This window comes from Gambusia affinis, linkage group LG07, assembly GCF_019740435.1.
Source record: "Gambusia affinis linkage group LG07, SWU_Gaff_1.0, whole genome shotgun sequence".
Lineage (NCBI taxonomy): Eukaryota > Metazoa > Chordata > Actinopteri > Cyprinodontiformes > Poeciliidae > Gambusia > Gambusia affinis.
Window position 1 is genome coordinate 19,278,319 of NC_057874.1, and position 12,701 is coordinate 19,291,019.

At 38.9% G+C, this 12,701-nt stretch overlaps 1 protein-coding gene across 3 annotated transcripts in view; it reads right to left on the reverse strand.

Annotated features, from left to right (window-relative positions):
- The window catches only part of foxj3 (forkhead box J3), a 101,943-nt gene that overhangs the window by 52,012 nt on the left and 37,230 nt on the right, over positions 1–12,701 (reverse strand). For all 3 annotated transcript variants that reach the window (XM_044121359.1, XM_044121357.1, XM_044121358.1), the window contains one exon: positions 10,774–11,257. In XM_044121359.1, coding sequence (XP_043977294.1) covers positions 10,774–11,094 — 321 coding nt within the window. In that variant the 5' untranslated portion in view covers positions 11,095–11,257. The remainder of the gene's footprint in view (positions 1–10,773; positions 11,258–12,701) is intronic.

Here is a 12,701-nt window from a genome sequence, read left to right on the forward strand (position 1 = left end):
AAGGACAAAGAGCTAAACTTGCTGCCAGATGCAAGAAAATACAAAACATGCTAATTATAAAGGAAACAGATGCAGAAAAACCAAAGTATTACAGTTAAAATATTTCTAGCTAAACACCAAACGTTTAGAAAAAAAGTGCTTCATTCTGAATGCTTAAAACCTAAGCAATCACTAATACATTTTACACTTTGTTTCTATAAAACAGAACTGAAAATGTGATGTTCCAAAATGTGCAACTAAATTATAACTGAAACGCATTTTTTAAATATCAACATAATATAGATGTGTTCTATAAAAACAGGCAAAAAAAAAAAAGGTTTTTAGCTCATAAAAGAGTACTACTTGACCAAATCATCAAATTATCTAGCATGGCTACATGATGTCATTAAGCAACTTCAGATAAAGTCTCACCAAGTAAAAAAAATTCTGAACCTTCGAACAAGAACACGGTCAGAGATCAACAGGCGATCGTGTCCTTGCGTTACATGAACCATCGATGCTTTCTAGATATTACTAAAGGGGCGTGGCAGTTGGGGAAACAGCAGCGCAGCTAGCGTGTCTGTATCGACTTCAGCATATCTCATTATCACGGGGGAGGAAGTTCCCTGAATCAATTGATGACCGTGATCAGCAGCTTTTTACGACTGGCTGTTGCATCACATCCAAGTGAGCAGCGAGAACAGATGGGAGGGAGCTGCTAACAGCTAATGACTGCCTACAACGATAACACAAGTCACATATATGTGTGTGTGTGTGTCTATATATATATATATATATATATATATATATAGCGGGTGAACAGTGAAACCAAAGCAGTGCTTGTCAAAGTGACGGCTAGAGTTTCAGCTAGAACTGCAGCCAACATCTCTATACAGGCCTGCAGGCCACCAGAGGAAGCAATAGAAGCCTCAGGCCTTTTATGTACTGCACTGCAGTCAGCACTTCACTCGGCGCAGTGTGGGGACAGCAGCTCCTGCCAAAATCTATCCATGCCAAGGCCTGCCAGCTTGCTCTCCCCACCCACTCTAAGGGCCAGAGCGTGAGCGGTGGGGTGCCGGTAGGCGGGTGCAAGGTGAGGCTGGTGGGCGGGTGGCCAGGCTAGAGCTTCCTGACACGGGAACCCGCCTCACAGCGGGATCAAGCGAGCTGCCGAGTGAATCACTACCTCTCCCACAAACTGAAAAAAAAAAATAATAATAAAAAAAGTCTGTGCCGGGCCAACAAGCAGACACTTTTTCAGGCTGAGACAACAACTAAAAATACAGCTTTGAAAGCTTGAAACTCAGACTGAAACTTTCGTCCAAGGTGAATGTGCAGGTCCATGTCCATAAATTAGAAGCTAATTAAGTTTAGAAATGCAATTCAAGAAGTGAAACTTCATTACTTGGAGATGGATGTAGCTTAAGGGTCTCTTCCTCTGGATTTTACAGTTCCTGAAAACCTCAAAATTCAGTATCTCATAAAACTATATTACTACACAAAACTAAAAGTATTTTAGTATTTTTACAGAAATGTTATGTCACAGGAAAGACTGCAGACTTGGTGAGACTGCAACCTTTCAAACTCTGAGAAAAACCATCTTTATTCACAGACTAACAGGTTTCAGCTCCTGGGTCAACAGGCTGAAATGTGTTGGTCTGTTAATAAAGTCGGTTTGGTGAGTCTTCACCTCACCAGATCTTTGTTTCTCTCCATTCACCTTCAGAGTCGTTGAAGTTGTGCAGGAAACGTGTGGAAGACTGCTGACTCCAGTAGAAAAATCACAGACACCCTCCGCAGCGAAGGCACGCCACAAACAGATTGCTAAAGAAGGTGACTGTGTTCATGTATGAGAAGATGAGTGGAAGGAAAATCTGTGGTAGAATAGCTGAACAAGCAGCTGACATAAACTGCACAAACAACATCTTACTAAGTATTTTTGGTCTAGTTTCAAGTGGAAATGTCTTAGTACATTTGTAATAAGATCAAAATAACTTAAAAGCAAATTTTTAGCAAGAAATCGGAGCTTGTTTTAAGTAAATAGTTTCATTGGCAGATTATTTCATTTAATATATTTTTATCTAAGTTAATTTATCCGCCAATGAAAGTAGGACTTTTTCATCAATATCAAGAAATTATTTACTTAAAATAACCCTCTATTTCTTGGTAAAAATTTGCTTGTAAGTTAGTTTGTTTTATTGCAAATGTAGTAAGATATTTTCAATAGAAACTAGACCAAAAATACTTAGTAAGATTTTGTGCTTTTGCATGGTAATTGCAGGTTTGGCAGCATTTTATAAGCAAAGACCATTTAAGAGTTTAGAGTAGATCGATAAGACATGGACTGTGGTTGTCACCTTCCTTAAGCCACGGCAGAAACAGCAGAACCCCGACTAGAGATGCACCGATCCGATAATATCTGTCTTTATGAGCCCTGATATTGGGGAAAATTTTTTTTGAATAAACAAGATTGGCTATCTGCGACAATATGGCCAATCTACAAAAGCAGATCTATTCAGTTTAATTCAATGCTTTGTGCTCTGAGCACCAGTATGCTTTTTTATTTATTTTATTTTATATTTATAATTCCTAATTATATTTCTGAAGCATTTGAAAGGTTTGTTTTTGCAAGCTTGACCAAAGTAGTCAACCTATTGTTTTTGTTAGTTTCAGTTTCTATACTATTTAACTTACATTGGCTGTTCTACTCCTAACTGCACCGTTTGACCGAGCTTGTGAATCTGTAGGTTCATTTAAGTGTGCTGTACAGCTGCAGACTTATATCAATTTGTAATTCAGTACATTTATGTCTGTTAAAAAAAAGGGAAACATTTTAAGTCGATTTGGTGCCGTTTTTCTTCATCGAATCAGTGTCCGCAAATACTAAATCACAGATATCCTTGATTACACCCTGAACCAAGACGTTGCCAACTACTGCAAAGTCTTTGATTTAGTTTAAAGTATATTTAGTATTCAATTTAAAAATAAAGGTGGAAAAGTCTGGCATAAATTTGAAATCAACCTTCCTTAAAGCTCCAGTGACAATTTAGGGGACGTATTGTTTCAGATGTTGAGTTACTGCGTTTTATTAAATCCAGAGTCAAGGCGGGCATCTACCAAGAAATTTCAGAGCCCTTCATGCTTCCCGCTGCTAACGAGCTTTATGGAGACGCCAATTTCATTTTCCAGCAGCACATGGCAGCAGCTTACACTGCAAACCAGTAAAATACCTGGTTTAATGTGCATGATTTAGTTTGGCCAGCAATTTGATCTGACCTAAACCGTTCTGAGAATTTATGGAGCCGAGTCAAGAGAAGAACAAGAGACACCAGAGCCAACGATGCAGACGAGCTTCAGGACGCTATTAGAGCAACCTGAACCCAACTCCTCAGCTATAGGCTGAAAGAACCTGCAAATAGAACCACAGCAGAGTACAGAGAACTCTGTAAGAACTCGCGTCAGTAATAGTGACATGAGCAGGTCACCATTACTTAGGAAGATTAGTTTTTTTATTATTGGTTTAATCTAACTGGAAAACTGAATGCAGGGTTTTTATTAACTATAACAATTGGAAAAAACTATTTAAATGCATCACTGCAAGTAGTGGATTTAAATGCACTGCAAAAACAAAATAAAGCTTTTTTTCTATTTTTTGTGCAATAAGGAATGAGCCAAAACAAACTTACAGATAACTTTCAGCAAGATTATTGCTTGTTTTAGGACAATAATTTCTATATATTTATCAAAGAGTACTAGATCCACTGGCAGATATTTTTCACTTCTATGAAAAAATAATTTTTTATTCTATATTAAAGACTTAAAACAAGCCAGTTTCTTTCTAAAAGTTACTTCTAAGTTTGTATTTCCATTTCTTATTTGCACTACCAACTACGCAAAGAGTACTTGGTAAGAGTTTGTGTTTTGCAGTGTAATGTGTGGTTTTATTTATTTGACTATGACAGAGCACATAAATCAAAATTCCCATGATTTACGGCCCTGTAAATGTGCCAAAATTAGCACAATAGCAAAATATCTTTTTTCCAAAGATAATTACACAGAGACAAAAAACTGATTAAGCATACTAAAAATACCTCACTAAACATTTCACAAGAAATTACAACATTTATTTTATGCAGCATGCAGTTCAGCAAGATTTTTTTGTTTCTGAATTCATTCAGTGATTTTCCAATACAAGAGATACGTTTGCAGGAAAACAGAGATCATGTTTGGATTGTGGAAGTTAGGAAGTAAAACATTTCCCCAAAATGCGACTCTACTCATGCTTTGGGAAAAAAAAAAATCCAACTGAGTAAGTCCTTAAAATTTAAATGCACGCTTTACAGCGTAATGATGATCCTGGTGAACGGAGCAGACAGACGTATCAGAGACGGCATGAGCACTGAAGTAATTTTACACTTAGATTTTAGGCTGCAAACCTGAGCTTGAGGTGGGAGATAGAGGCAGAAGGTACAAATGCTCAGACCTCCCCAATCTTATTCAAATAAGCAAATGCAGCAAGGATTTACTGAGCCATGCCATGCCACCAGTCAGAAGCTGGAACATTATCTCCAGAGTAAATAATGTCCTGGAGGACCAGTGGCTACCCAAAAATCAGGTTTTAGAAAAATAGAGCACTGCCCCAGGCTACTATTATTAAGCCTCAGATCCAATAGGAAGTTGAACCTTTGATCTGTTTAGGGTACTGTGTATTTGCATTTTATAATGAGATCAAAGTGAAGTCCAGGACCAATGCAGGAGACAGCTCTGTGCCCCATATCTGCACGCCCAACTACTTACAGACTTCCCAGTTATCAAGATCATGCAAGCGCTGAGGACCTTCAGTGGAAAAAGCAGAGCGGGATTCAGAGTTTGTTGGGCAATCAACAGCAACCTAGTTTCTTATCCAACTAATTTTCTTCTCCTGTACACAGGTGCAGAAGAGAGAGAAAAAAAAATATAGTAAAGTCATGCCAGCAGCAAAAATCTCCTCAACGGTTCAAGTTCAACAGCAAACATTTCAAGCATTTTCAGACTGGTTGAGAATTGCTTTAGATTTGATTTGGCATTCTTCACCTGGAAGAAATGCAGAGGGGAATTTACACACTCTACCTGAAGAGAGCCCACGAGGAGCCGAGGGAAGGTTTCAGATGAGTGCGGAGGTCAACATTTCAGAGAAGATTTTTTTATTTTTTTATCTCGTTTCTGCACTGGTAGGAAATCCACCAGAAAAAAAAAAAATCACATATACTGTCACTTTTTTCTCTTTTTTTACTTTAGCATTTCACATTTTTAAACTGTAAAAGCACAGAGCAGGAAATTGGAGCAGGACGGTGTTTTTTTTTATTTTTATTTTTTTTAAACTATAAAAAAATCACTGAATTTCTTGTTTTAGATTCAGAATATTAATTCATGTGGCTTCTTGTTAAAACTGTGGCTCTCAAATTCAGTACATAAAGCTATTTTAAAACCAAAAAAGGGTTAAAAATATGGATTTGTGAACAATTAGTAAAAAAAGAAAAAAGAAATCCACACAATTAAGCTTCAGTGACCGTAAAAAACACTGAAATCATCTGAATAAAATCAATTTATGCAGTTTTTTTTTTTTTTTGCCATATTACCCTCCATAAAACATGCTGCTACAGTCAGAGTATCGGTGCATCCCCCCCTCACTTGCAGATCCTTTATGCAACATTTGCCCCATTACCAGGTGTAGCTCAAGTGCTGATTAACCATTTCTGACACGCAAGGTTGCATTCAAGATGACAAAGACCAGATTTGAAACTTCTGACAACTCATTTGGAAACTTTAAGCAGCACTTATTCCGTTTACTCAATTCATACCGAGACTTTAAATGTTTATTATATATATATATATTTTTTTTTTTTACTCAATTGGAAATACATTAAAAAAGAAATTCCAGAATGCAAATTCAAGTACATCATTTCCTGATTTTTTGTTAAGACATAGTGGTATGAAGGAATACGTAACAGTTTTCTGATCTTGTGCTGAAGACTGCTCCTGAGATTAAAAGTTAATCTCAGTAGTTTTCTGGGTCAGCTTCCATTGCATGTAATAGCTTTGAAGTTGAAAAGACAGCGCTACAAATATTTATTGTGACAAAGCGCTCCTTCCATATTGCATTACAGGAAATGGCTGCAAGCAGATGCTCCTTTTGGAAACATGCATTTAGAAATCCTTGCATGTGAAGTACTAAAGCAATCTGGCAGATTTTCAGAAACAACGTGCCTCACATGAAGGAAGCTGCAGCGTATGAGCTGAATCACGCAGAAGGCTGCTCAGACAAACTTACAAAACATCAGTCAAAGGCGCCTCCGAGAGCTGCAGAGGGTGTGAGGAAAATCAGCCACTAATTGCTTGCTCATACATGCCGGGCGCATATTCATCGCTCTTGAAGAAAAAAGAAAAAAAAAAACTCAACAAAAAAACAAAACACTGTTAAAATTTTTTGACCTTGATGAATTATATGTTTTTATTGACGACACTTATTGATATTTCTTAAAAGCGGAGGCTAATGGAGTTGTGTTGAGAAGATTAAATGGGTTGCTGGTGTCCAGATTAGCCAGGTCTCATCTCACAGGCACAGCTTGCATTATCATACAGAACTGACGCATGTGTGTGTGTGTGTGTGTGTGTGTGCGTGCGTGCGCCGAGTCTCAAATTGCTGCGAATGGCATCTCCAGGGGAACAGAAGAGCGATGACTACATCCGACCTACATTCACCCCATCCTGGCATGCTCGCTTTCAACTAATTACACACACTAACATGCATACTCAGTCAGGCTATCGGTGGAGTAATATCAGGGAAAAGCTGCAAGGAGAATGCTAATACAGCATGCATGCTGCAGAATAACATCATTTTGGTGCTGTGAATGTTATGATGTAATAAACGTTTTACAGCTGTGCAAAAGTAACTTCCAGATGATTTGGAGAGAAGCATATCTTGGTGCTTAAAAGGAATAAAAACAAAACTTAAGGCTATTGAAGTCCATTCAAAGGCCTCGAGGATAAAACATCTAATAATAGATTCCATTCAAGCATCTTGTGTGTTGAGGAGAGTAATTCATATTTTAAACACATGTTTTTACTCGTTTGATTTCTCAGAATAACTGACAGGGAAAATACGCCATTAACTAGAACTAAGAAAAAATAGGTGACGCAGGCCAAAGCCTATGAGCGCATCTTCTTACCGCTCTTTCGGTTTCCTGAGCTGTAAAGCATCCTGGTTAGAGTGATGTGGTTTTTCACACTTTTCATGTGCGGGGTATTTCTACATTTGCAACCCACGTGTAGGCTAGAATCTGACGATCTGTGCAAGCCGTAACTAAACTTGAAAGCACTGGAGGAGCGTCAAACTGCTCCGCCACTGACTAATTTTGTGACTTACACTTTTACAAAAAAAAAACCCTATTCCAGTTACGTCAGCTCTTTTTTTGTATTTATACACCCAACTATGCAAAGAATATCAACTGCTTCTGACTTTATACATATGTGGGTAGGAATGCAATGATAGAGACCCCAAATATCAATAAGTCAAGAGTGTACGTCGATCGCTGTCAATTCCATTTTAAATGCAAAAACATTACCTTAAAAATATTAAACATGAAAAGCAGTTGCTAAAGTTGTGATACTCAAGTTACGTTTGCAAAAATCCTTCCGACAGTGTGAAAATCTGCAGCTTAAATAGGACACCAAATGGTGCAATACCACCAATAATCATAGGGGCAGTGTGGCGCCCCCATGATTTTAGCTCAGGTTCAATCAGAGAAAGCAATGAAGGTGGAAATGGCTGAACGTCTCCACCACTCAGTCTACTGTACTGACTCGTAGTTTTTCAAGAATACATATTATCTTGATTTCCTCCATAGTTATCATTTTTGCTGTTATCTCAAACTTTTCTGTGAAATCAGTAGCTAGCTCAGAACTACATGTAGTGGCTGTGTTGCCTAGCAACCAGGATATTCACTCATTTTGTTGCAAAAGGCTGCAAAACTGATGTGCAACGATATCGCCTTTCATGACCAATACCAGTTTTTGGTTTTCTTTGAGGTCTTGTCTGCTGATTGGGATTTTCTCCAGTGCATCCTTACGTCTACATGAAGTTTGATTTTATGACCTCATGCTAATGAAAAGTAATGGGCTTATTATTGATGAATAATAAACAAGTGATCTACCAGTGCACCAATTCTGAAACTAGCAGACTCTAAAATTAATAAATAACTGTATTTATGAATAGCTTTATGGCTAAGTGTCTGTCAATAGTCATCAGATTGCTCAACTCCATGACTAAGGCTGTCTGAAAATGATTAGTTACATACAGTTCTGGAAAAAATGAAGAGTCCACTGCAATGAACCACACTGAAAACCTTGATTTCGATCAAATATTGATTTCTGAACTCTTCCTGAGATAAAACATTAGTATTGTTTCTAAATTAATATGAACTTGTTTTCTTTGCATTATTTGATATCTGAAAACAATTAGTCAATTTCTCATTTAAATAAATACTACATTTTTGCTTGGAATTTCAGAGACATGTCAGTAGTTCATAGAATAACAGAAGAATGTTCATTTTACTCGAACATATCGCTACAAAGAGTAAATTCAGAGAACTGATCATTTTAAGTGGTCTCTTAATTTTTTCCAGAGCTCTATATTCAGAAATATAAATATACACATTTTTCCACCAGTAACACTTTTAAATATCTATATGTATTTATAGTCGCATATATTACAGTTTTTCAGCAATTCTTATGTGTACTCCGAAAGCAAGGATATTTTGTGCCGAAATTCATTGTTGTGTATTTGGGCAATACCAAGTAAGTCTAAGCTTTATATTTTATCCTTTGAGTAATAACCTGAATACTTTGGAGAGCACACCATTGTCCAGACTGTCGAAGCTGGAATCTTGATGAAAAGTACATTTATTTGTAAAGTTTGATCAATAAGGCTCATATGTGCTGCACCTGGATTTGTCCAACAACAACAGTTGAATATAACACTGCAACCCTAAAGCCAAGGTCTACAGAAAACCATTTAGCACTGAGTGTAACAAGCCACTGCACACAAAGGTGGGTGGCACACAAAGCACAGAGCTGAAATCAGTGTTGGGTGAAAATGGCTGCAACTCAAATCAAGACTGCACGTATGCCGGCGGGTTACTGACAACTAAATAAGTAATGATGAAGGCAAAAGAGGAAACAACGGCTGCAAAATGAAACAATTAATTTCCTTACAACGTGCATTTTCACAAAAGCTAAAATCAATCCATCTATAACAACACATGCTTTCTCATTTCTGCCTCACCTACATTCATTCACATGCGCACACACACACACACACACACGCCTGCACGCCCATCCACACACACACAGGTCCACGCAGCAGATCTTGTCGCCCAAGGAAATGGGTTTCATACATCTTGTCTGACTGCAATAAAGCAGTGCCTAAGATTCTATTTCCAATAAACGTCGACTGATTGGAAAACTCATTCTAATATCAATTTCTATCTGGGGCCTTTAAAAGGCAATCAGCATAGCTTCATCTCGGTATATCATGGGCTCCTTGAGATGATGACACAGCACTGGCTTTCTCCTTCTGCATAATGGCCTTCTCCTATCAAAGCATCTGCAATGAATAATACCACCCATGAATGGGCTATTTAGTCTGTGTTCGCACAGATAGGGGCCACTTGTCTGAATATTAATCCAGCGCTTTACACTTCATATGGTTCTCTCAGGGCTGCAGTGTTTTTCATTCAGAGGAGTGAGGCACTTAGTGTGATTTGGCACACTCAGTTTTTTCCTTTTTCTTTCCTCTAAGCTTCCTAGGATTGGACAATGGTGATTACCAGAGGAACTACACTTTGTTTAAGATGCTCCCACACCCAACAAACAGTGACTCAAGTTGGGCTACATAGGTTTCAGCAAAATGCAGGTCCCAGAAATAACTTCCACAAGTTAAGAAAAACAAAATATCTTCTAACACAAACAAAATATTTCATCATATCGATATTTCATCCCCTTAACAGCAGTAAAAACGGGTAGCTATATACTATTACTGCGAACAAATCAAAGGAAATGACAGCAAAAAGCACAAGACAGCAACAAATATCAAGATCATTTATTTATGCCTTTACCCTTCAGTGTGCTCTTGAAACAAGAGCAACATTTTGTTGCACAATAACTTTTGCACCCATTTGCTTGGTGATCAAAATCAAGCAAAAGTATTCAGACCCCCATGATGTCATGTTAAAATCATTTTGTAGAGCATGCTGGGCAGGAGGAAACTGTGGCATTGTTTTAATTTTTTTCATGAGTAAAAAAAAGATTAAATGAAGTATGACGTGTATTTGTGGCGTCTGGGATTGAACACATTGTAGAAACTCCATGTAAGACTATTGGAGGACCAGCTTTGGACATGTAGACACTGAAAGTTTTCTCCGTCTTTCTTCACAAAACAGATCACGCTCTATCAGACAGAATGGTGACCATCTCCAATCTTCCACAGATTCTCAGTGGGATTAAGATCTGGACTTTAACTAGGCCTTTCCGATACCTGACTATACTTTAAACTAACCTAGTTCACTGGAGCTCTGGCTGCTGACTCATCAAATAAAATGCAAATAAAATACATTGAAATATGTGGCATTAACATGACAAAATGTGAAAAGGGTACAAACACATATGCAAGGTAACGTTTGCAGCCAAACAGAAAACCAGAAACAAAAAACTTTGTACATAAATCAATGACGACGGTGCACGTTTCTTGCTCCTTACCTTCCAGCCGCTGCCTGCCTCCCTGTAGTAGGGGAAGTTATCACAGATCCACTGGTAGATCTCGCTCAGCGTCATCTTCTTCTTTGGCGAGCTGTTGATGGCGAACGTGATGAGGCTGGCGTAGCTGTACGGAGGCTTGCCGTCCTTGTGCTGCTGCACCTCCTCCTGATCCAGCGTGGTGGTGTGATCCAGTAAGGTGCTCTTCTTGCCCATGCCGGGCCCGTGGGCATTCTGGGCGTCCGTCTTGCGGATGGCCGCCTGCATGGTCAGCTGAGGGAGCCAGTCCATGGAGGTCAGGCTGCTCTCCAGCTCCGACGTCATGGTGACGGCAGGCCAGGCAGAAGGGAACGGGGGGGTATATATAAAAAAAAAGCCGGAGGAAGTGGTTAACGTTGGTGAAAATAGTCCAAGTGTTGGAACTGACTAGGAAGAGAGATGAAATGAGGACAGCTTAGGACGTCAGCATAGCGTCTTCTGTGCGTCCCTGGAGAAACAAAAACGAGAGAGATGTGCTTTTATTAGCCAAAGGTTTACTTCATGGAGTACATTAAAGCAGAGGGAAAGAGACCGTTCATCTGCCACACAGCAGCATACGAAAAAATACAAGAAAAGCTCCTCTGCAGTTTCCACAACATCACCCAACCGTCTTTATGAAGTATGCTCATATTCTGCACGCTAGAGATCACAAGCCCACCACTTTCTCCACCACTTGCTGCTCTCAAAGCTGACTCATAGCTGGGACTCCATCTGCACCGAGAGAGTAAATGCCAAGCAATTGTTTTCACAACTGCCAGCCAAATGGGGGAACGGCTCAGGAGGAATTCCGACTCTCTCGAGGGTAGTAAACCCCTTCTACATTTTTATCCCTGCTGCTCGCCTAACCACCCGCCTCCTCCAAACGGAGCTTCTGTCGTAAACAAGCCAACTAGAGTCATCTTGCAAACTGTCCTCCAGTATGTGTGTGTGTGTGTGTGTTAGCCATGTTGCGCAGAAACCAGCCAGCAACAACCTGTCTCGCTGTCTCTCTCGGCACACCGCCATGCCGCTCTTTAAATAGATGATCCGTGTAGAAAGGCCAAAAGTTATGAACACTGAAATGTAGGGGGAAAAAAAAAAAAACCTGGGCGGGATGACACTGCAGTCTGCTGGAGAGGGGTCTGGCAGGAACATTCGGGAGGGTGAGGAATCCCCACTTTGTTGTGGGATTTTTTGCTTCACTTGACTAAATATGTTCACAAGTGTGTGTTTGTTGGTGTGTGTGGCAGCTTCAGCATATTCAAGTCTGTGTGTGCGCCATTTGGCTCTGAATAGCAGGAGTCTTGAGGCCACCTCACTGGTTAAATCATGCATCTCTCAGTGACATGCAGGTCTAACAAGCTATTCCAAGATTTCATGACTTAACTTGGACTTCAAAATGTATCACCATTGCAGTCGGTGTGTGCAACATTCACGTTGCAAATCAGTGTAGGGCTGCAACTAACTATTAGTTTCATAATGGATTATTCAGATTTTTAAAAAAGTCTCATTCTGGATATTTTTATAATATTAGAAATACATTAAAATATGCAAATAAACAAGAACTACATCTTATTGCCTAAAATGTATATAACAGCATTCCTTTAGTGAAAGCTTGATCATTTGCTGCAGAGGATAAAAAAAAAAAGTTCAGGCCTTTCTGCTTGACTGAACATCAATATAAGGTTGGGCTGATCTGTTGATTATTTGGATTAACTGATTAATAATTTAACAACAAAAGGTGCTTAACAGGACCTTTTTTTTTAACAGAATCAAAACCAGATGAAGATAAAAGTATTCTGCTTGAGTTCAGGGTAAAATATATTTACAGATCAAATTTTTTTCATTTTAAGGGGAAATGTGGATATTTTCTGTATATTTTAACTTATTACTGCTCTGAGTATGTTGTTGTT